Source organism: Lampetra fluviatilis, chromosome 60 (assembly GCF_964198595.1).
Source record: "Lampetra fluviatilis chromosome 60, kcLamFluv1.1, whole genome shotgun sequence".
Taxonomy (NCBI): domain Eukaryota; kingdom Metazoa; phylum Chordata; class Hyperoartia; order Petromyzontiformes; family Petromyzontidae; genus Lampetra; species Lampetra fluviatilis.
The window spans coordinates 8,175,037-8,201,210 of NC_136334.1; the positions used below are offsets into that span (position 1 = coordinate 8,175,037).

Here is a 26,174-nt window from a genome sequence, read left to right on the forward strand (position 1 = left end):
TCCACGAAAGGAGGCATGCTGAAAACAAGCTCAAGTATCCAACCTGTAACGCCCGGCAAGACGCACGCGACGACGCCCAGGTCGCTGTCCAACCAGATGTCCTGCTGAAGCGCGCCACCGCGGTGGTGGAGCGAGCCCTCGACACCTCGGAGTACCAGCTATCGGTACGAGTGCCCAACACGAGCTTTTCATACTGTTGACACTCGCCTTGCCTTTGCGCTAATCGCCTTCCTCTGGTCCGGCACGGGTGGGACAGGCCCACGGGGGGAGAGGGGATGTCTCTCTGGTGGCGGCAAATCGCTTTCAATGCGCATCTTGGCAGAGCACGTTGGTTTGCAAGTGTGAAGGAGAGCCGACACAAGGTTGCAGGGGGTTCGTCTTTTAATCATTTTCTCCCATCCACGGCTGTCCCCAGCCCTCCCAATCCCGTTACTGCCAACAGCTCCTTCTTCCTGCCCGTTCTGCCCTGATATCTCCTCGATCGCCCCTCCCCCTTCTCCTGCCATCGTCCCATTAACCCTCCTATTGCTGGGAATCCTTCCCCTGACACCCCGACACATGTTTTGTGTGGTCGATGCGCACGTGATGCCTTGCAATAGGTGTCCGTTTGGCGTTTGAACGTGTTAACACATCCTGTTTTATTGGGTAAAGCCTATTCTTATTTGGTTTACCTCATTGCTATGAAATCCGAAATGGACATGGAGAGCCAATTTCCAAAAGATGTTTATGAGTGCGCTGCTCGACAATGGGGAGAGATGTCTGCTGGAAGTTGATTCTGAAAGGCTGGCAGGTGTCTTCTGTCCTCTGGGTGGTCATCCGTTGCCATGGAGATTCGTCTTCAGGAAGATAATTCAACGAGATTAAAGCAACGATATCGGTTAATGTGCGAGGAGGGGCGGCTGGGTGGATTACAAGATCACAGGATTGTGAAGAGGTTGTGGTGCCTTGGAGGGAAGGGTCCTTCACCCAGGACCACATTGACCATGGACGACGATGCTGAGATTAAAGCGTGCTTTCCAGAAAGCAAATTCATCTACGGGTCATAAGACGCATTGCCCATTTTTTTATACTATGGGGAAAATACCATGCTTCACAATAATCTGGAGAATACTGTAATAGTTTTTATTGTCTCTGCTTGTATAAATGTCTCTCTCTCTCTCTCACACTCGCATGCATTCGCTTGGCAATGGAGCAATGCAGTTTTCAGCCAGCACAGCATTCCGTTATTCACGCTGTAGGCCATGTCGTCTTCAGGGACAAACACGTCATGCTCCACAATCTCCTGCTGCTGCTGCTGCTGCAGCATTGCGTGTGAACAGGGTTCATTCAGAGTGCTGGAAACAGCTGTGGTGTTGTTCTCTGCGCAATGCGTGTACACATCGCAGACAAGGAGGTGTGTCGTTGCAGACGGACGGAGCCGTGGGGCTCTGGGGGGTAGTACCACGTCTGCGCCCAGACCCTGGGTTGGAATCCAGGGTACAGACGCCCACACATTTATCTGGATTCTCGAGTGTAGCTCGTAGATGATTTCAGCACCTATGACTGCACAAAAAAGCCCCCTTAATATATATATACACACAAATTATTTGCATTGTTTTGGAAAGTATAAGTAACGAAATAAATACGCTTACAAATCGTCTCCTGCATAGATCCGTGCCTCCGCATAAAAAAAAAATTCGTGCTTTTTTTTAACACATCCCATCAGCACCCACGGCCTTTGGGGCATCCATAAATTCGGCAGCACTGGTTCAACACAAAAAAACATCCTCTGTTGCTAAATTCCTCTTTTGAGATGCAAATTCCTTTGTCAAGGCGCCCTTCCTCCCCTAACCCAGCTTAAATATACGCTGCCAAGCTTGATGGTGTTCATTCAGACGCTGTCTTTCCGACAGACCTGTTCTTCACCTGAGGACGGCTGCTTGCGTTGTGGCCGAAACGTCGTGAGAATTGTATTTTAGTATGTTTTATTTTTATTATTTTATTATTTCCCTTCTACGTGACTTTGCCGAAAGAACCAAGAAGATGGTTCAACAGAAGCAACACTCCGAGCCGGTTTCAACGTCCGGTGTCTCGTCAGCAGACAGAGCACGAGGGGAGTAGCCAATCGCGCGGTCGGATGGGAGGGAGGCCACGTGGGTGGGCGGCACGGACGAGCCACACAAATGTTTTCCACCCCGAACTACCAAACCTGACTTATTCTGCGTCCCATGCCTCTTGCCCACTGGTCCAATGTTAGTGCTAACATTTAGCAACGATACCTCAAGCCGGCACCCAGAGGAAGGAGAGGCCGCTCGCTTAAACAGCAGCAGACGGAAGCGCTTCTCCCGAAGCAGGCGTCCTGCAAAGCCAAGGACTCGATGCGACAATCAATGTGTGTAGACACACCGTCGTCCCTCGGTGGACGGTTTTAATCCGCTCAACAAAAACTACCGTCAACCGAAATAACTGTTTATCGAATTCACTTGTAAGTTGAGAAATAAGTCTACAAGAGAGCCGTGTCCACTGCCAAAACAGAAAATATATAAATGTGAACAAAGCCAGACGAGGTCTAAATGCTCAAAAATGGGCGTCGCTGATTGGCCGAAATTGGCGCCCGCCTCCATAACGTCAACGTACCGCGAATCAAAATTTAAACTTTAGTGGAAACCATGGGGCTCCTTTTGGAGGTGAAACGTCAACCGAAAAAGCGTTATCCGAGGAAGAATTTCTTTTGCACCGTACGTAGCCAACCAGAGGTGACGCTTGATGAAACGTGTGCGGCGACATAGATGCCCGCCACCCTGCAAACGACTTCCCACGACACAAAGCTTTCGTGACTGCAGGGATTCATCTTCTTGGTTTTTTCGGTAAAGTCACGTAGAAGGGAATTAATACAACAATATAAATAAAACATAATAAAACAATTCTCACGACGTTTCGGCCACAACGCAAACAGCCGTCCTGCGTTGTGGCCGAAACGTCGTGAGAATTGTTTTATTATGTTTCATTTTTATTGTTTTATTACTTCCCTTCTACGTGACTTTACCGAAAGAACCAAGAAGATAATTCCCACGGCACGTTGCGTGCCCTGGCCCCAGATGCCGCTCCGGTGGAACGAGCTCTCAATCCCTCCTCTGTGGGGGGGGGGGGGGTCCTTCTTGGCCGAGCACGTGGCAGCGCCTAATGCACACGGAAACTCACAACTTTGACGCCGCATATTCCCCGACCGTGTTCCCGCTGCGGCACGCACTCAAGCAAAGTGAACTGCAGCTACCTTGGGCTGCATAATCAATCACGAGTGCTTCTGCAGTCCACGATCTAGTGGATGCGAGCACTCCATATACGATTACTCGCTGCCGGGAAGCTAAAACAGCCCCCCGCGTGGAACGTGGAGCTGCACGCTGTCATCTCTGGGCGGGAAGAGCCACCGGGACACCACGATTCCAAGACCTCTCACCCCCAGTCGCGGAGTGGAATCATTTGTAGCCGGGCGTGTCTGATGGTCTGATCAATGAGAAGGGTGGACGCGAGTTCAAAAGCCGCTTTTTTCATATCCCATATGCAAAATAACGAAGCATGAACAATAGGAATCAAGAAACACCGCGGGATAAAACATGTACATCAAGCCTATCTGTAGGAGAGAGAGAGAGATCATCAACACTCCGCTGCTTGTAAAGTCGGCTGCTCTGCTGTGAGTCCACACAGAAGGAGAGTCTTACAACTTCTATTGAAGCACCGCTGTGGCTAGGATATATTAATGTTACCTCGCCTGGTATACAGGAGGTCGTGGGTTCGATCCCGACACTGACGCCCATATATTTGGAGCTTGCGTGTCTCTCTCCTTGTGGTGGCGTGGATTTCCACATTTAGAAACACGCGTTTAGAGCACTTGGCTGCTATACATTTCCATGCGATAAGCCACTTCGTTAAGATATCATTTGTGGCCAGGTCGCTCCTGAAAAATCGCCACGTAGCTCAGTGGGCCTTACATGGTCAAATTAAATATGTTTGGAGCAGTCTCTGTAATCTTCTTGGTTCTTTCGGTAAAGTCACGAGAAAGGAAATAATAAATTAATATAAATAAAACATAATAAAATAATTCTCACGACGTTTCGGCCACAACGCAAGCAGCCGTCCTCAGGTGAAGAACAGGTCTGTCGGAAAGACAGACGCTGTCTTATTACTTCCCTTCTACGCGACTTTACCGAAAGAACCAAGAAGATGAATCCCTGCAGTCACGAAAGCTTTAAATCGAAATTCAGTCTCTGTAACTCGGACGTAGCTACAAATGCAGCCCACATTTTGCAAGAGTTGGATCGGTCTTTTGGCGTACCGAAGATGAGCAGCGAGGGCTAAGGCCATCAGAGTTAAAACATTTAAATTTTAGATTTGTATTGACGTATAGTTTCTAATAATAAGAAGCTGTACGTAGCTAATAAGAAACTCTATGCCTAGCCGCGAGGCCGAATTAACGAAATATCGTTCTCATGTTGTGCTCCAATTCCCGTACGGTACCCAAGAGGTCGCTTGGCGCGCTAAATGTGGGTTGGAAACGTCATGAGCTCCGACCCACAGCGTATGTGGCTTCACGCGCCCTGCAATCGATCACGCTATGGATGATTGTGCCCGATGGTGGCAATTCCTCCCGGTTTCGAAAAACGCGAGGGAAGGCAGCGTTGGCTGCAGCCCTCTTGAAGTCCTCCGGCACGACCTTGTGGGCTCCTGACGACGCTCTGAGCGGTCACCACCTCATCCACCTCCTCTCCAGCCTCTCATTGGCTGTCCTCAAGGCTTCAACTTTCCTTGACTAAAGACCTCGGCGCGTCTCTGCTCAAAACGGCCGCTCCAGTCTCTTCCAATTGTTCCTCTCCCCGTGACCAGGTGACCAGGTACTCAATGTGGGTCGTACCATTTCCATGCCCTTCGTTGGGGGTGTTTCATGGGTCAAACCACAATTCCCCCTATTCTACACTCAATACCGACACAATATTCGCAATAGCCCTTATTGTCTATTTATTAAATCCCATTTCGCCACACCACCACGACCTCGTGATTACCGGAGGAGGGTTCCTCCGGTGTCAGAGCGTCAACAGAAATCTGCGAGGCTTCGCACCCCCGCAAATCAAGCAGACGACGCCTTCCCGCCCGTTTATCGACGCTGGCGCATGACTCTCCACAGCGTGATGGAAGAACCTGCCAAAGACGCGTAGAGCAACACGCGTGCCAGGCGGAACCCCGCAATTCTTCCGACCCACATTCACCAGGCCAAAAGCGAACCCTTTGGGGGCACCGTGCGGGCAATTGGGAGTACGAAACGACCACAACATTTCGACAAATCTGCCACGCGGCTAGACGTGCAGCTCCTTATTAATTTGACGGCTCTTTATGCGTCAATAAAAATTGAGAATTTTTATATTTGTATTTAGATGGCTGTAGCTCCCTCGCTGTAGCTCGTCCGAGTTCAAAAAATAAGAGGGCGATGATTTTGGGTAGAGGGGTGGGGGGAGGGAGGGTTCTGGCAGGCGGGGTACTAAGTGCCTGCCAGTCAACGCTTTACCTGAAGGGAATTGCTACAAATGCGAACCAATAACATTGGAACAAGCGGGCAGCCGCGCTGGGACGTAGAGGGAAAAAAAGAATTCTAGATTTGAAGCTTTCGTGACTGCAAGGATTCATACTCTTAGTTCTTTCGGTAAAGTCACGTAGGTAAAAAATTAAATTAAAATTAATAAAAGTAATAATAGAAATACAAGAAAAATATTATTATTAAAATTATAATAATAAAAATTATTAATGATAAGAATTATTATATAATTATTTAATTTTACTATGATTATTACTTTTATCAATTGAAATCATTATTTTAATAATTACTATTTTAATAATAACAATTATTAATTATTATTATTTTAATATTTTTTTTTTCTATTCTTACTTTCATTCATTTTAATTTTATGTTTTACCTACGTGACTTTACCGAAAAAACCTAAGAGTACGAAAAAAAAAGAACTTGCCTATAAACGGTGAACGCACGGCCACTTAGCCACGTCAACAAGGGTGTAGGTGCGTGTTTCTGGTGCGGAGCAGTACCGGGCCACTCACCGGCCAGGCCTGGCCGCAAGCGGTAGTCGTAGCCCTTGAGTAGAACATCCAGGATGTTCGTGTACAGGGTGATGTTGGTCTCGGACGGGGTTTTCAACGTCTGGCCCTGCACTCTGCTGCGGCGGGAAGAAGACGACAAGGAGGGAGACGGACGAAGGAAGTTTCACGACGACGGGCAGGAACGGGCACGCGAGGGATGAACGGCGATCGCGGCGACGACGATGGAGCCGCTCGCATTACGCCCGGTCGTCTCAGAGCACTTTTGTTCAAGTTCAAGTTCGTTTATTAGGTGTAGCCCTGTGAGGAGCCATTCGGATCTTGAATCGGGTGCAACCGCAACAAACAAAAAACAAAAACATGAACAAGAAAACATCTTAAAGTGAATTCTAGATTTGAAGCTTTCGTGACTGCAAGGATTCATACTCTTAGTTCTTTCGGTAAAGTCACGTAGGTAAAAAATGAAATTAAAATTAATAAAAAATACTTATTAATTTTAAAATTAATACATATTTTTATTAATTAACTTATTAATTTTAAAATTAATAAATATTTGTATTAATTTTTATTTCATTTTTTACCTACGTGACTTTAAAATTAATAAATATTTTTATACATTTTAATTTAATTTTTTACCTACGTGACTTTACCGAAAGAACTAAGAGTATCTTAAAGTGAATATGTGACTAAGTGCAAACAGAAAATCCAAGAAAAGACAGCAAAATATGACACGTGTTTAGCCAGTTACGCCTCGGATCTCATCTCAAAAATATTGAGAAGGGCACCTCCTGTGGCAGCTGTTCCTGTGAGCGCATTACTGACTCGGCACCGGCCCTGCAAGCGGCCATCAGCCTGCCAGTAGGGAGCAATAGCTGCTACGTGCAGCCCCCGTCGAGAGGTTTGTTGTGATTTTTCTAATTTGCAAACGTGGATGATGGCGCTAGCACTCGATTGCCTACCCGTAACGAATGACGTGACGGGACCTTGACGGCCTATTGCGAAGGAGACGCCACTTGTTTTATGGGTAATTGTCAGCCAGCAAACCAGGCAGCCAGGCAGCCAGCGAGCCGGCAAGCCAGCAAAACAAGCCAGCCAGCCATCGATTCAAATGTAGCCAACTTTGTGCTGCGGCTGCGAATGGCTGCGTTGAGTTATAATTAATCATCATCGTGATAACAATTGAGCACATTTAGAGTTTTTGCGTCGTTCTAATTGTGCAAGGCTATCATAAAGGAAGGCGGTGTTTGGTTTCACGGTCTGCAGTAGTTGCACAGTCAGGGGCCAGGTTTCTCCGTGTAATCCCAATTGAGTAATTTGCAACGTAGATTTTTTCAGATTCTAGGAAATTTGCACCGTGACGCTGGCACACGATGGCATCACAGGATTCTTGATGTCCACTGTGAAAGAAAAACGGTTGCGTAGTATTGCTAGGGTTAATACTCATCGCCTTCAGCATTCGAACTCTGAATCTCTGCATCAAGCGGCGAGCGTGTTGCCATCGTTGTCATTGGTTGTAAATGATGCTGAATGACCGCATTGTGCTAAATTTAATCGTCGTCATCATCGTGGCCACCGCCACCGCCACCATTGCCATCGTAATCATCCCCAGAAGGCTGCAGGAGCACGTGAGCAGTCCCCCGTCGCGCACACACGCTGAGAGGACGTGTACACGTGAATGACGGCAGACTTCAAAAAATATAAATTGCATTGCACCCTTTGCAAGTGTGGAGTCTTTTTTTAAGCATGCAGATTAGCAGCAAACCCGCACGTATAACACCTCTCCAGGTTGTATAATTATTATGATTATGTCCACTCAGGAAAACCTCACCGTGTGAAGTGGCCAGGTCGCTTATGAAAACGAAGTTAATACCTCGGTGGGGTTTTGCCTGATAGGACGAGGATGGTTTAGTTTTATTTTTTGTGTAGTGTTTGGGTGATTTGCTTACATACTCTTTGATTAAATTTTGATTTAAAGTTTTCGTGACTGCAGGGATTCATCTTCTTGGTTCTTTCGGTAAAGTCACGTAGAAGGGAAATAATAAAATAATAAAAATATAAAACAATAAAAATTCTCACAACGTTTAGACTGCAACACAAGCAATCATCATCAGATTTCGCACCTGATGATGATTGTCTTTGTCTGTGATTACGTGCATCTATCGGTGCATATATATGTGTGGGTGTATGTGCGTGTTGCTTGTGTGCACATCCATGCATGTGCATGTGTGCACATTCATGCATGTGCTTGTGTGCACATCCATGCATGTGCATGTGTGCACATTCATGCATGTCCATGTGTGCACATTCATGCATGTGCATGTGTGCACATTCATGCATGTCCATGTGTGCACATCCATGCATGTCCATGTGTGCACATTCATGCATGTGCTTGTCTGCACATCCATGCATGTGCATGTGTGCACATTCATGCATGTGCATGTGTGCACATCCATGCATGTCCATGTGTGCACATTCATGCATGTGCTTGTCTGCACATTCATGCATGTGCATGTGTGCACATGCATGCATGTGCTTGTCTGCACCTTCATGCATGTCCATGTGTGCACATTCATGCGTGCGTGGATTGTGAATCCAGCCACACGCACACTCACAGGTACATATATGTGTTGTGTCTATGTTTGCCTTTGTGTATGCACCGTGTGCATGCGTGCATGCCAGCGTGTATATATTATGAGCATGGCCTCCAGTAGACGCTCTTACAATATAAAAATAAAGATCCCCCGTACGGCTTTTAACAGGCTGTTGGGGCGAGTGCTGTTAGCGGGCACATTATAAGGCCGGCACGGCGCACAATGGCGCTGGTTTGGCTAGCACCACGCGCGGCTGCATTTTTTCCCCCTGTGCTGATGTATACACAGCTGAGTCGACCTAGGCGGGGACCGGTTCAAATAGTCGTCACCGGTATTGCCGGTGGCCGTGAGCGGGAATCGATCCGCAGTCACAGCCACGTTCGTAGCTCAGCGCCCTTCACCGTCGAGCCACCGCTCCTCCGTGATTCATCCGCCATGAATATAGATGCTGGTGACGAGCTGGCGGTCGCGCGCACACACACAATGCGTGTGCACACACACAATGCGTGCACACACACACAATGCGCGCGCACACACACAATGCGCGCGCACACACACAATGCGCGCGCACACACACAATGCGCGCGCACACACACAATGCGCGCGCACACACACAATGCGCGCGCACACACACAATGCGCGCGCACACACACAATGCGCGCGCACACACACAATGCGTGCGCGCACACACACAATGCGTGCGCACACACACAATGCGTGCGCACACACACAATGCGCGCGCACACACACAATGCGCGCGCACACACACAATGCGCGCGCACACACACAATGCGCGCGCACACACACAATGCGCGCGCACACACACAATGCGCGCGCACACACACAATGCGCGCGCACACACACAATGCGCGCGCACACACACAATGCGCGCGCACACACACAATGCGCGCGCACACACACAATGCGCGCGCACACACACAATGCGCGCGCACACACACAATGCGCGCGCACACACACAATGCGCGCGCACACACACAATGCGCGCGCACACACACAATGCGTGCGCACACACAATGCGCGCGCACACACACAATGCGCGCGCACACACACAATGCGCGCGCACACACACAATGCGCGCGCACACACACAATGCGTGCGCTGAGACGGGTGCTGCGGCGGTGGTGGTGGTGGTGGTTTGCACGTGCGAACGGACGACGCCCACGGACGAAGCTTCCGGGGCAGCGCACCGTGTTATCGCGGCGAGGCAGACGCAGATGAAGATGGATGAGAGGCCTCGGGCAGCCAGAGCGAGCACCGGCGAGGCTGCAGACATCATCGTGGAGATTTCTCGGTTCAAGACTTCGTCCCAACGCGCCTGCCAACAACAACGAAAAAACACGAGCGGACATATTCATGAACAGCGCACCGTAAAATTGGGAGGCGCTCCGAAGAGAAACACACGAAGGTTGTGGGTGTTGTGAGAAGGACAACATCGAGTCAGAGTGTGAAGTGAAAACAACGACGTGTGGCAGAGGGATTGACGCAGAACGGTGCGGATTATATAACGATTTGCAGCGGCGCGTTTTGTCTTTGCAAATGTTCAATGTGAAGGTTGCGAGTTCAAATCCTGGTTCGGGTTGACCCAGCCCATCATCCCGCCTCTAGGGTTAATAAAAGAAGCACCACTTTGTGGGGAAGTCAATGACGATTATCTTATGGATAAACCCGCCAATGGCTCAGGGCTTTAAACAGGAGATCAGTACCAATGCCACAATGCTCATTTGAGCGGGAACTCAGTTTGACTCGATTGTCTTGGATGGAACTCTGCTTCATGATAGAGTTTTTTTGGGGTAATAAACTCCGCTTTATTTGACCACGATTTGAGAAAAGTCGAGCAAAAATGTGTCACGTCTCATGTTTACAATTTCACTCTTCAACGCTGTTTTTTCCATCGCTGGGTGGCCAGGAACAAAACGGCATGATCGAAGGGGTAATTGATGGCAGTTACACAATTCTTGAATTGAGCGAGGCTATAAAATCTTGGGGAAGGCGCTGACGGGATTGAAATCAATGTGCACCAGTGTTGGGGAAGAGGTTCGAAAGATGAGTGTGTTGGGGGTTAAGTGGCTGAGCGAGTTGAGTGAGTGAGTGAGTCAGCGGGCGTGTTGTTGGTGAGCGCTGGTGTCAAGGTTGGCGCCACGCTGCGTTACGGACTCGGCGACCCTTAGTTCGACTTCTTCTCACGGCCAACACCGGTAACGACGATTATCTGAACCGGTCCTGGGCCTCCCCTAGGTCGACTCAGCCGATGTGTAAACATCATGACTAGGTAGACAAAGGCGGCCCAGATGGTGCAGTCCACATCACCCCTTCATGTACCATGCCAGCCTTTATAAATGCTTGCTCACAGTGCTTGCTGCCAAAGTCTGTTAAGGCCACAGGAGGATCTTTGTTGTGTTGTTGTGTCCTGCAGATGAGACGAAACGATCATACTCTTAGTTCTTTCGGTAAAGTCACGTAGGTAAAAATGAAATTAAAATTAATAAAAAATAAAAAACAATAAAATCACGACGTTTCGGAGGCAACACAAGCTTCCGTCTTCAGGTGAAACTGTCACAGCAAAAAATATGTAGTGTCACCTGAAGACGGAAGCTTGTGTTGCCTCCGAAACGTCGTGATTTTATTGTTTTTATTTTTTATTAATTTTAATTTCATTTTTACCTACGTGACTTTACCGAAAGAACTAAGAGTATGAATCCTTGCAGTCACGAAAGCTTCAAATCTAGGACGAAACGATGAATCTGGTAGACCGAGTCCTCTACATTTGTAGAGAAATCATTGAGTGAAGCTCATGAAAACGGTGACCATGGAAGTATCAATGGAGGAGTGATGAGGAGGCGACTGACCGCCAATGAGTGAGTGGCTGGAGTGAGTCAGTCGGCGCTAGATCATAAACCAACCCAAGTGCTCTGTGTTCAATCTTATTTGGCAAAGCGAAGTGGGAACTGGGTGTTCCACCCCAGATACGCCAACAGGATTGTTCAATACAAAGTATTCAGAAAATTATGGAGATGGATACTTAATGATGGTAGCTACACAAACATTAAAAGAGATCCCACCAACAGCCTCGTGACAAAAACGAACAGGATCACCACTGACTCAGCTTCATTAATTCAACAGACCAAACGGGTTTCATTAAAACCTTCTGCTGCTAGACCACCCAGATTGTATGGCTTACCAAACATCCATAAAGAAGGTACACCCCTTCCCTTCATCCCATCGTCTCCACCATTGGCTCACCCACCTACAAACTGGCCCGATAGCTGTCGGAGACCTTGCAGCCATTCACTGGTAAGACCACCTCTTCTGTTCTTAACTCAGCTCACTTGGTATCGTCAATTAAGGACATCTCACTGTCCCCAGGTGATTTACTCGTCAGTTTCGATGTAGTTTCTTTGTTCACCAAAGTTCCTGTGCCCGATACCATTGCAATCATTGAAGATTTGGTCCAACAAGGATTGAATGCTGATGTACCGGCCCTGGTGAGACACTGTCTCACGGAATGGAACATTCAACAAAAAAACTGAAGGCACCCCAATGGGTTCTCCCTTATCTCCGGTTGTAGCCAATATTTTCATGGAAAAATTTGAGACGGACGCCATCCAGGCATTCACTCTACGCCCGTCCTTGTGGAAGAGGTACGTGGATGACACGTTCGTCATCTGGCCACATGGCCGACCAGCTCTAAACCAATTCCTCAACCACATCAATTCCATACACCCAGCCATCACATTCACCATGGAGGTAGAAAAGGATGGCATGCTACCTTTCTTGGATGACCTAATCAAAAAGAGACGAGATGGCTAAATGAGGATAACGCCTTTTCCTAATGACGACCGCTTGTGTTGCGATCGAAACGTCGTGATATTTGTAATCACTTTATTTTTATTTTTCTACCTACGTGACTTTACCGAAAGAACCAAAGAAGATAGATCATAATGGACGTGCCCCTCCAAGAAAATATCACTCTGATTGTGAACAATACAGGGATTGATTCACTTTTTTAAATGAATCCATTATGGATGCAGCCTGTTGTTCTTATTATTAATAATGTATTTATTTATTCTTGTTTATCCAGGAAAGCCTCACTACTTGTTTTAGGAGGGTCCTACCAAGTGTTTTGCAGTCAGGGGGCTTTGCTGCAACGTGTACATCCCAATTGAGTAATTTGCAAGGGAATTATATTTTTTGCATTGCGATGTTTTTTTAGCTCATGGGAGGAGGAAACCGAAGAATCCGGAGGAAACCCACGAAAACCACGGGGGAGAATAGACAAACAGCACACGACATAGCCAACACAGAGTGGCGTACATCATAGTATCGACAAAGCTCGATTATTGCAACTCACTACTCTATGGGACGTCTGCCAAAACTATTACGAAGCTGCGGCGTGTATTAAATGATTTGGCACGTGTCGTGACAGACAGTGCAAGATCCGACCGTGCCCGTGCAGTGCTCGCTGAGCTGTATTGGCTTCTGGTTGCTGGACGAATACGTGATCAGGTCGCACTCGTGACACACAAAGTGCTTGATACTAATGAACCACAATTACTCGCTGATCTCGTCAAGGAACATAAACCATCATCATCACGCGAACTCCGCTCATCCCCGCAGCGGCTTTTGGCGAGTCATCGAACAAAGACGGTGACCCCCGCATCGTGCGCTTTCAGATGTGGCCGTCTGGAACTCTCTTCCTTCCGATATTAGGAAGCCGCTGCAACTATGCACTTTTCAATATAGAATGGAAACGTATTTATTTAAAACTGCTTTTGGTGTTTAGTTTGTTGTCCATCCCCCGCACCTCCGATTAGCAGAGTTCGCTACGTACGGTGTGAAAGAAGTTCAACATACACACGGAAAGATGCCCGAGTCAGGAATCAAACCAGGGGACTTCTGCCTGTGAGGCAGGAGTTGTTACCACTGCACCACCCTGCCACCCTATAAATCGATATTAAACTGGTAAAAATCTGCACGTCACAGATTCCATCCAATTACAAACAGCAGGAATGAGGAACAAACCATGAAGAGATTCGTGAGCAGCCATCACATGACAACAGCAGTGGCTAATAAAGGGAACAAATGTTGTCCGTGCACAGCCCATTTGTCCATCCACTTCTGGATGAGTGCATCCGCACACCACGTGGGTCCAGGGTATTATTTGACGAGGCCTCAACACGCCGGTCAGTGCGGGTTGGTGAAGGCGGGGAGCGCGGATGTACAGCACAACAATGGATTTTGCCACAGCAGCCTATCACACCGTTTGTGTATACTGGTCACGCATCCAAGCGCTAGCCAGGCTCAAAGCCCGCTTAGCTTCTGAAGGGAAAATATAGATAGATATTAATATTTAGAAAAATGGATGAGGGTGCATTTTTAAAATATGAATCATCAACATTATCGGCCATGGTCAATCCACTTCTGGACCAAGGACTTGCCAAGCCTTCAGCATGTTTCACAATCACAACCCCTACGGCACCTGCGCACGAGACCAATTTCATCGCTCCATCTCCTCGGTTTGCGTTACTCCGTCATCATTGCTTGGACAGGCGCTGCTTTGAATAGGATGCGATTTTTTTTTCCCGACTCGTGATTGGAAACCATAGTAACCGAATAAGAATATACTGTTGATGCATCGGTCGTTTTGCCAATGGCTCTTGACACTTGTTTCGTTTACAATGTATATGTCTCACAAGAGCACATCCTCGTACGTGTAATCAGGTCGCACGAGCACAATCAATGGCGCTTTGCATATCAAAAGAAACATTTATGGCCTGCAGCACATTCATGCATTTGTTTTCATCAAACAACGCAGTTAATTAGAAAGCCAAAGTGGTTTCCAGCTCAGATGAGTACGGAGGCATCAATGCTCACCCCCCGTTAAAAACCTTGCCAAGCCAGTGGTGGGAACTACACTTCTACTGTGACCACTACTGCCTTCCATACAAAGTAGTACAATATTTGATTGACCTCGGACGAATGGAGGGGATGATGGGCTGGGTCATCGCGAGCCGATTGCTCTGCAGCCGAGCCAGCAGCTGGGAACGAACGCGCGTGCAACACAGGTACGATGCGAGAGAGCGGCTTTGGATTTCCAATCTCCGCACACCGAACCTATACGATTTGGTTGCAAACGCAGCAGTACGTGGGCGTGTGCGCTTTATGCAACCCCGATGCAACAAACGAAGGGGAGGGCGCGCTGAACGTTACAACACACGCGAAACACAAATAGTTTCGCTTCGTACTGACATTTTCAGCCGTCACGTGGGGCCCGTGACACAGCCCAGCAGTAACGGCCGTTACAGAAGGCTCGCGGTTCGAAACCGACCTGCCGCCCTGGTTAATGCCATGGTGTGTATTCACCAACGCAATACTCGGCAACCTCTCCTGTGCTCGTGGCGGACGTGAAAACATCCCCTGACGTTTGTCGAAACGAGTCGGCCATCGTGTGCGGGCATCGTGGTCCAAGTTTGCCTGATTTGAAAATGTACAGCACCAATTTACTAGAATAGAAATGCACACGGTAACATCGCACGCCGGCTGTGAACCCACGGCAGATAGAAAGACAGCGGCCTTCACGAGAGCCTTGCGCTATACGAACGGCGCGAATACCAAATGTAATCCATTATGAGTCATTATTATGATGTACCCCCCCCCCTACAGTCATTCAGGATTTGTGCATAAGCATAACTTACCGAGGGGCCCACGTAATACGGTGAAGTGGCATCTATCATGCACAGCCATTAGCAAATGAGCATGTGTCCGCTGGCAATCGGCTGATGCCGTGGCCTGGAGTGGGATCTATTTTTGTCATCATGATCATGGAACGCTTGTGCAGGTGTGGCAATTCAACTTCTTTGGCTGTCGGGTGGTGGAGGGTTACACGACAAACATTTGGCCAGATCTTTAAGTGGTCTCACCCAAAAATGTATCGTGAAGTGGAATAGTGCTGTTTGTTGCTGCACTTGGTGGGCTAAGCATTTGAGCTTGTGCTCAGGCCTCGCAAGCCACCACTATCTCTCATGTATCCTGCTATGCGATGATCCACCTAGCACCTTGCACAGGAGCCGACTGATTCCATCGCTCCATCTCCCCAGGATACGTATTTTTGGAATCGTTACTCGTGAAGCATGGTAATATGCATTTTAATTGCTAAATTCAGCCGCGGTCGCAAAGAGAAACTATTATTTAAGGCATCCAATTACTGTCCTGTGTAGTATTTTTGGTTTCATTATTTATATTTTGACACGTCATAAATTGGTGCTGGAAAAGAGGAAATCATGCTACCTTGAACACGGACACGTCTACAACTCAAACCCCTCACACAATTACAGATTGCACACACACACATCACAGACAAAGGTAGTAAATACAAACATCCCCCCTGCTGGTTTGTTTTTTACGCCACACCAGATACTCATTTTAGGCCGAGCCAGACTAGGGGAGGCCCAAGACCAGGTTCAGATATTCGTCAATGATGTTGTAAATGAGCAGGAATCAAACGAGGATTGTCAGGTGAGTAGCGCAGTGCACGAACCATTTCGACTGGCCACGTGGAATCTCCCACACACAAAAAGACAAAGATCCCCCGTGTAGCCTTGAACAGACTGTTGGGGCAAGTGCTGTTAGCGAGTACCTATGAAGGCCGGAACGGTACACGGGGGGGTAGGTGGCCAGCACCAAGCCCGACCGCCTTTGTCTCCCTAGTGGCGATGTGTAAACACCGCACCAGTACTCATTTGAGGATCAGTCGACCTATGGGAGTCCCAGGAGCGGTTCAGATATTTGTCACCGATGTTGGCCGTGAGCGGGAATCGAACCCAGGTCGCCGGGTTCGTAGCGGAGCGCGCTAACCACTGCAATACCGCTCCCCCCACACACACAGACAAAGATCACAGATCACCCCGTGTAGCCTCAACAGACTGTAGGGGCAAGTGCTGTTAGCGAGCACCTATGAAGGCCGGAACGGCACGCGAGGGGGTGGGTGGCCAGCACCACGCCCGACCGCCTTTGTCTCCCCAGTGGCGATGTTTACTACACACCGCACCAAGTACTCATTTGAGGCTGAGTTGACCTCGGGGAGGCCTGGGACCGGTTTAGATAATCGTCACTGGTGTTGGCCGTGAGCGGGAATCGAACCCGTGTCACCGGGTTCATAGCGCAGCGCGCTAACCACAACACTATCGCTCCCCACACACAGACACACACAGACATACACACACACAGACACACACACACACAGACACACACACAGACACACACACACAGACACACACACAGACATACACACACAGACACACACACACACAGACACACAGACACACACACACACAGACACACACACAGACACACACACACACAGACACACACACAGACACACACACACAGACACACACACAGACACACACACACAGACACACATATAGACACACATTTACCTGTACAGACGATACGGACGAGGGCTGTTGTTGGCGAGCTCCCGTTATTAAGGCTGACACGGCACTCAATAACAAGGTGGTGTGATCAGCACTGTGCCCATTTGTCTTCACAGTGCTGATGCCATTGACAATCTGCAATAGGTCGACTCAATTAATTGAGTCGACCTGCATCCCTCACACGCCGCTTGCCCAGCAGTGATGCGTTTGGTTGTGGAATTGAGACCCTGATATATAGATTTGCAATTCAGTGTCTGATCCAGTGGCAACATCATCCCCCACAGACGCATACACATCGGGGGGGTAAAGGCAAAGATACACCATATAGCCTTAGGGGCCGTCCATAAATGACGTCACGCGATTTTGGACGATTTTTGACCCCCCCCCCCCTCGTCACACGGCGTCACAAAAAGTCAGACCCCCCCTCAAATATGACGTCACAAAGCTCTGCCCCCCCCCCCCAAATAAAACATGCTTCAAATCGCTTTAAACTATTGTCATTGTAGTGCGTATTTAATGTGGCGCTGCACTCTGATGTTGTAGGAGAAAGCATTTATTAAAGAGTCTATTTGATTAAGTAGAAAGTGTCGTCTATATTTATTTAAAGTTGCGCATTTTGATGTGACGTCATATTTCTCATCCCCCCCCCCCCCCCTCGTCACACATCGTCACAAATGTCTGACCCCCCCCCTAGGTGCGTGACGTCATTTATGGACGACCCCATAACAGACTCGTGAGGCAAGTGATGTTTCCGAGCACCTGCGAAGGACGACACGGCACACCAGGGGGTGGTGGGATGGACAGCACCACGCCCAACCACCTTTGTCTCTCGAGTGATGATGGACTACAAACTGCACCAGGTACTCATCTGAGGCTGAGTCAACCTAAGGGAGGCCCAGGACCGGTTGAGATAAACGTCACCATTGTTGGCCGTGAGCGGGAATCGAACTCGGGTGGCCGGGCTTGTAGTGGAGTGCACTGACCACTCCACTATCACTCCCCAATACTTACTCACGCACAGGCAAAATGACACTCGCAAACACACACACACATTGAGACACGCATACAAAGGCCCATACGCACTCGCATTCTCTAATCTCTCTCTGTGCATATTGTCGCCACAGAGGCTTTGTGGCAGCATGCGTAGCAAACACTTGGCCTGCGTGGATGGACATGTAAGTCCCCTCACTGCCACTGAATAATTAACAGACAGCATCAGCACGAACGAACGGTGGATGGGCTAAGAAACAAAGACCGGTTCTTGTTGTTAAGGCTGTGTTTGCATTCACTCCTATTTCTAGAATATAAAAAGACAAAGATCCCCCGTATAGCCTTAACAGATTTTTGGGGCAAGTGCTGTTAGCGAGTAGCACCTATGATGTCCGGCACGGCACACATGGGGGTGGGTGGCCAGCACCACGCCCGGCCGCCTTTGTCTCCCTCGTGGCGATATTTTTTTTTACAGATCACACCAGGTACTCATTTGAGGCTGAGTCGACCTTGGGGAGGCCCCGGACCGGACCAGATAATCGTCACCGGTGTTGGCCGTGAGTGAGAATCGAGCCCAGGTCGCCGATTTCGTAGCGCTCCCCACATTTCTAGATCGCACACACACACACGGACCTCGCCGCCATGCACACGAACTCACATTCATTCCCACACAGGGTTGCCGACCAATGATTCATTCACCTTGCCTTTCTATTGAAAACAACCACAAATATCGCAGTGAAGTCGAGCACTTCACGGACACGACCGTGCTATGCTCGCGCAGGCAAACGGAATATTTGCAACAACAGCGACCGTCGTTCCGCCACTAAATGGCAGTGACGTTACCACGGTGCTTTGTGAGGCCATCACGTGAAGTGTCAAATGCCCATTGGCAGCAAGGTCACGGGGACAGACCCCCCACCCCACCCTAGGTGTCACGGGTTCATATTCTTAGGTTTTTTCGGTAAAGTCACGTAGGCAAAAAATTAAAATTAATAAAAGTAAAATAAAAAAATATTAATTTTAATTTTTTTACCTACGTGACTTTACCGAAAAAAACCTAAGAACATGAATCCTTGCAGTCACGAAAGCTTCAAATCTAGAATTAAGTGTCACGGGTTGACCGGCTGACCACCTAATGGCTTCCCACTATTCCAACATGCTGCGTTTTATCCGCCCAGCGCTCTTGCTCATTGTTGTGAGCGGCGTTCGAGGGTGACTCTTCCTGTCACCCTCGTGTCATTTGATCACTCGGGACACTTTGTGGGGTTGCTCACGGGGGGTTTGAGGTTACATTTGACTCCCGGTTGAATACGTGCGTGGGTTAATACGAGCATTGCTTAAGCTTTCGCCGAGGTTAAAAGTTAACATTCGGGTTAAGAACGGTCCAGGATTTCCCCGAATACTTCCGGTAAAAAATCGTTAGCGACGAATTTTTAACCAACAAAAAACTGAAATTGAATTTGGAAGTCGACTCAGATGAACCTCGATTTCCCTCCAGTCACAGAGACGATGGTGTCTGAGAGGATGTCCACCGCCAAGTCGGAGCGACAGAATCAGCTTGTTTGCAGGCGCTGCTAGCCCAGTGATCTTCACTCATTCTCAGAGGGGCGCCACTTTCACCGATAAGACATCATCAGTTGTGAGGGCCGCCACACATTTGGCAGCACGACGATGGATGAGGGTGTTGTCACATTTGTGTATTGTCGGGGCCCGCGTGTCACGGGCCGTCCTCAAGGCCACCTGAGGCCTCCAGTGGCCCACGGTGGCCTTGCGGTGGATTGTGTCATCGCAGGGTCGTGAGTGATGACGACGGTGTTGGCAGAGTTTCACCCAGCGGTGGGTTGGTCGTGGCCGATGTTTAAGTTGGTGTCACATAGACAATGATCACAACTTTCAGCTGTTTAGTTGTACAAGTCCTGTTAGCGAGCAGCTATGAACTCACGACCCAGGGTGAGGCCTCAGAAGAGGTTCGTGGTTTTGACAGCACGTGTCACGTGTCACTTGTATTGCCACTGATATTCATCAAACTCCGAATGGTGGAATTATAGTGGAGATGTCAAACCACCTAAACACCTCAACAAGAAGGCAAAGACATGCACACCAGAGACAAAATACCCCTCGTGTAGCCTTGGACAGACTGCCGGGGCAGTGCAGTCAGAAAGCATTCATGAAGACCGGCACAGCACACAAGGAGGTGGGTGGCCAAAACCATGCCCGACCGCCTTTGTTTCCCCAGTGATGTTTTACACACCATACCGGATACTCATTTAAGGCTGAATCGACCTAGCAGAGGCCTATGACCATTTCAGATATTCGTCATTGTGAGCAGTGAGTGGGAATCGAACTCGGGTCGCCGGGTTCGTAGCGCAGTGCACTCATCACACGCATGCCCACAGACACGCACACACAAAGGCAAGCATGTGCCCATATGCATGTCCATAATAGAGGTTTGTGGGTTAAATCGCGTGAATATAAATGTGTCGTTAAACTCGCCACCACACGACACAGCCAATTAGTAAGGGTTGTCACGTAAACAACACGTAGTTATGAGTTCAGCACTAACCGGTGTGTTGGAGAGTAAACACACAACATTTAGAATTCGAGTCCGACGTTTCGCTGGTAATTACAATGAGCCTCATCAGGCGGCAGCCAGAGTTGTCGGAGAAATCCTCCTCCTGGTTCGGTCTTGAACATGCATGCATTGCATGTACTTTGCACTTCTTTCACACCGTACGTAGCCAACCGTCCCTAATCGGAGGTTCTGGGGGAAGGACAACAAACTAAACGCACACAAAAAGCGCTTCTAAAGAAATGAGTTAGAATGGAGATCTCTTGCACAACTGCACGTAACAGAGTGAGTAGAAGTCACAAACGCACGCTTCCCCCATAACAGCCGCCATTCGCTACGAAGTGCCGGTGGCGTCCCCACGGCGCTTGTGCCAGGCTAGGTGCATGTTAAGGCCACGTGCAGTGTCGAACGTCTGCTGGCAGGAGGTCACGGGACAGACCCAGGTGTCATGGGTCGACTGACTGAGATAAGCGGCTGATGCACCACCCGTGCCCCCTCCTGTGCCAACTCGCTGCGTTTTATCCACCCGGCGTTCCGCTCGTTGTTGTGAGCGTCGCTCCTCTTGCCCTCTGTTGTTGTTGGAGGGCGACTGCCTCCAACTACCCAGTGGCGTCATTCACGAGCCTCCTCCACAGAGGCCGATCTTGACACCGCTGGTAACAGTCATCGGCAAGTCCACTCAGCTCCACGTCCTCCTGTACCAGATCACTCCATCTCTTTTCTAGCCCGTGTCACTCACTCACCCACACACCCATCACTCCATCTCTTCTCTAGCCCGTGCCACTCACCCACTCACCCACCCACCCACTCACCCATCACTCCATCTCTTCTCTAGCCCATGCCACTCACCCACCCACTCACCCTCACTCCATCTCTTCTCTAGCCCGTGCCACTCACCCATCACTCCATCTCTTCTCTAGCCCGTGCCACTCACCCATCACTCCATCTCTTCTCTAGCCCGTGTCACTCACTCACCCACTCACCCATCACTCCATCTCTTCTCTAGCCCGTGCCACTCACCCACTCACCCACCCACCCACTCACCCATCACTCCATCTCTTCTCTAGCCCATGCCACTCACCCACCCACTCACCCTCACTCCATCTCTTCTCTAGCCCGTGCCACTCACCCATCACTCCATCTCTTCTCTAGCCCGTGCCACTCACCCATCACTCCATCTCTTCTCTAGTCCGTGCCACTCACCCATCACTCCATCTCTTCTCTAGGCCGTGCCACTCACCCACTCACTCACCCATCACTCCATCTCCTCTCTAGCCCGTGCCACTCATCTACACACCCATCACTTCATCTCCTCTCTAGCCCGTGCCGCGCCAGTTTTGCCCCCTCTCTATCCGGTGGCTGGGCATGCGGGCTACATGGCCCAGCTTGCCCCACAGACATACAAAGACCCCCCGTATAGCCTTCACAGGGGGTGTATGGCCAGCACTATGCCCGACCGCCTTTGTCTCCCCAATGGCGATGTTTACACACCGCACCGGGTACTCATTTGAGGCTGAGTCGACCTAGGGGAGGCGCAGAACCGGTTCGGATAATCGTCATCGGTGTTGGGCGTGAGCAGGAATCGAACTCGTGTCGCCAGGTTCGTAGCACAGCGCGCTAACTGCTACACCACCACTCCCCACACATAGACACACACACACACAGACACACACAGACACACACACACAGACAGACACACACACAGACACACACACAGACAGACACACACAGACATACAGACACACACACAGACACACACAGACACACAGACAGACACACACAGGGCCCTCTCATCCCACACCCAACCCAGCAAGCCTAACACCCCCCCCCCCCCATTCAATTTCTGACAAATTGTTCAAGAAACACAATTGTGTTACTTTAAATCACAACATTGCTGAATTGCCATCTATTTTACGCATTTATTAACGCAATGATCTTAAGCCATCTTGCTGTAAGCGAGGCCTCGAAATTGGGAGCAATATATGGATCGTATGCAAATAAGTGCCAATCATACGAAAGATGTGTGCCAATTATCAAGGCAACGTAAAATAGTAAAAAGTAGTATGTACATGCGAATGTGCGTCTATCATTGTAAATGATTAAATACAAACATTGTATGCAGTTGTTGTTCGTAGTGTATATCAATTGATATATTAATCGTTAAATCATCTGTATTCATGACATTGGAATTTTAGGCTGGGTTTGGGCTGGTCACCACATCTGGACCCTTAAAGGGCACAGCCGCATAAATCGCACCACGTAAATATATTTTAAAAATATCCTTATAAATTCCATCTTACATTGCTAAATATATAATGGCAACAACAATTGAATAAACTTAACACAAAAAGGATATTCAACGCAAAAATACACATTTGTTTAAATGTAATATATATTCATGCGTAACATTACAGTTGTTGCCATTGATAGTCAACATGCGTAGCTGAACGAATTTCCGCGCAATTTCATTTAAAAAAAAATTCCCTTCACAACCTAAAAACAAAACGCACGAAATAAAATCGCAATGCGCGAGAAGAGTTCCGTTCGTTTAAAAAAAACCCGCGATATTTGAGAGAAAACTAACGGCGGTGGTGGTGGTGGCAGCGTTGATTTTACCTCTCTCGGCTTTGTCCGGGCTCCGCGTCGAACGTGGCAACCAGCGCCGCTCGACGCCAACCAAACAATGCAGCGACGACAAAATACGAAAGATATTTCCGTGGTGGACGTGAAGCGACGTAAAAATAAAAATAAAAAAAATCCGAGACAAGCCGGTATTTATTTTAACGAATTTTGTTGCAAAAAAAACAAAGAGACGGTTCTTTTCGTTGCGTTGTGTGCCGTGGTGAGCTGACGCTGCTGCTGCCGCTGCTGCTGCTGCCGAGCGCTCTGCGCTCTCCCGACAACGCGAGGCGGGAGTGGTGGTGGGGGGGGGGCAGCGATTAGTCGTTGAATCTTGCGAGGCAGAGAGCCCTCCAACGTACGGCGCGAAAGAAGTTCACACCCGTGCGGTGCTTACACTGGGAGTGAGCGAGCTTTGCTAAGGCAGCAGCAGCAGCAGCCTCTAGTCGAGGTTACCCTTGGTCTACTTTTCCACGCCGGCCCGACGTCTTGGTGGGAGAGGTGGTTGAGAGTGAGCCCCCACACTGCCCTGGTGCACAGAGGCAGTTGTGGGGTAGGGTTTCTGACCACTTGCACCCACCCCAGAGCCGTCCCTTAGGGTAACGATTAACCGGGGGGGGGGGGGCACCCCGGGCCCCGCGCTTTGGGGGGGTGGCGAGGGCGCCCTTCGACGTGAGGGATGGCCCAGCACTTGCACCGTCGTTTTCAGCTGCCGCTCCGGGAGATAGAATCAAACCTGTGGATTTGTGCTGGCAAGCTGCCTCCCGCAACACCGTAATTCTCTCAGCCCCAGCGAGGCAATCAGGAACGCGAGTCGACTTGCTGATGTGAATACCAATGACATTACAGAGATCTCACTGTAGCACGACCCCTGCCGGGTAGGGCTGGTGTTGCCTCGCTGAACTAAACTAACATTGTGGAACACATCGTAGGCTTTCTAGACCAATATCATCCATAACACAGGGGTTTTTTTAGAACCTGTATTATAAACTAAAACGACTAATTTAATTGTTTTACCAGGTAAGGCCCCACTGAGCTATACGATACTGTTTAGCTATTTTTTCAGAAGCGACCTGACCATCACCAATGATGGCTTGACGAAGCGACTTTCACCCTGTGTGTGGAAATGCACACCAGCAGCACAAGTACTCTAAACGGGTGCTTATTGTAAATGTGGAAGGAAAAACCGGAGGACCCCGATAAAAATCCACCCAACCATGGGGAGAACAAACTCCGAAGACAATAGGCAGGTCGTCAGGGTTCAGGATCGAACCCACGACCTCCTGTGTACCAGGCGAGGTAGCTAACATCTCACCACCGTGGCATCCCCAATATACAGATCGTCAGGGTCAGGACTGAACCCACGACCTCCGGTGTACCAGGCGAGGTAGCTAACATCTCACCACCGTGGCACCCCCAATATTCAGATCGTCAGGGTCAGGATCGAACCCACGACCTCCTGTGTACCAGGCGAGGTAGCTAACATCTCACCACCGTGGCATCCCCAATATACAGATCGTCAGGGTCAGGACTGAACCCACGACCTCCGGTGTACCAGGCGAGGTAGCTAACATCTCACCACCGTGGCACCCCCAATATTCAGATCGTCAGGGTCAGGATCGAACCCACGACCTCCTGTGTACCAGGCGAGGTAGCTAACATCTCACCACCGTGGCATCCCCAATATACAGATCGTCAGGGTCAGGATCGAACCCACGACCTCCTGTGTACCAGGCGAGGTAGTTAACATCTCACCACCGTGGCATCCCCAATATTCAGATCGTCAGGGTCAGGATCGAACCCACGACCTCCTGTGTACCAGGCGAGGTAGTTAACATCTCACCATCGTGGCATCCCCAATATTCAGATCGTCAGGGTCAGATCGAACCCACGACCTCCTGTGTACCAGACGAGGTAGTTAACATCTCGCCACCGCTGAGCAAGGGCGAAGCGTAAATGACATTGACAGATTCCCCGTGCGAGACGGCACAGATTATAGGCAGCAGACCCGAGAGAGAAGAGAGAGTTTTGCGAGTATCCAAGTTGCTGTTGGTGTGTGACAAGGCGCGAGGTGGTCTTATCACTCATTAGGGGCCGTCCATAAATGACGTCACGCACCTGGGGGGGGGGGGGGTCAGACATTTGTGACGATGTGTGACGAGGGAGGGGGGGTTTGAGAAATGTGACGTCACATCAAAATGCGCAACTTTAAATAAATATAGAAAACACGTTCTACTTAATTAAATAGACTTTTTTTTATAAATGTTTTCTCCTACAACATCAGAGTGCAGCGCCACATTAAATACGCACTACAATGACAATAGTTTAAAGCGATTTGAAGCATGTTTTAATTTTGGGAGGGGAGGGGGCAAATCTTTGTGACGTCATATTTGAGGGGGGGGGGTCTGACTTTTTGTGACGCCGTGTGACGAGAGGGCTTGACCCACCACCACAACACCACCTTGGCTGGTTTCAACAGTGTCGCGTCGTCAACGTATCTCTTCCATTATTTACATTCTCCACAACGACGCTCGTGGCTATGGCGAGTTGTGTGTCACGATGTAACGTCGTGTCCAACTGGGACCCCAGCGCCCTTCGCTAATTGTCAGAGAGGCGCGGCCACTTTGCGCCGGGAAGACGTCGTCGGTACGAGGGACGCCACACGTTTGAAACCATTGGGGGTTTGACAGCAGCACGATGATGGTGATGATGATGGGGAGGTGTTGATGATGATGATGGGGAGGTGATGATGATGATGATGAGGAGGGGCCTCACTAAAGGTCACCAGGGGTCTCACTAAAGGCCACGTGTGTGTCTGTGTGTGTGTCTGTGTGTCTGTGTGTCTGTGTGTGTGTGCGATTATTGTGGGGAGCA

The 26,174-nt window shown here is 49.2% G+C and overlaps 1 protein-coding gene across 5 annotated transcripts in view; it reads right to left on the bottom strand.

Moving 5' to 3' along the window:
* Nucleotides 1-23,405, bottom strand: part of LOC144951009 (gamma-aminobutyric acid receptor subunit alpha-2-like) — a 58,479-nt gene extending 35,074 nt beyond the window's left edge. For 2 of the 5 annotated variants that reach the window (XM_078881240.1, XM_078881239.1), the window contains exons 1-3: nucleotides 23,298-23,405; nucleotides 9,878-10,005; nucleotides 6,082-6,197 (exon numbers count right to left, since the gene is read on the bottom strand). In XM_078881240.1, the coding sequence (XP_078737366.1) occupies nucleotides 6,082-6,197; nucleotides 9,878-9,966 (205 nt within the window). In that variant the 5' untranslated portion in view covers nucleotides 9,967-10,005; nucleotides 23,298-23,405. Of the gene's footprint in view, nucleotides 1-6,069; nucleotides 6,198-9,877; nucleotides 10,006-23,297 lie in introns of all 5 variants that reach the window. The other 3 variants (XM_078881237.1, XM_078881236.1, XM_078881238.1) reach the window with 2 other exon arrangements.
* Nucleotides 23,406-26,174: the final 2,769 nt, after the last annotated feature.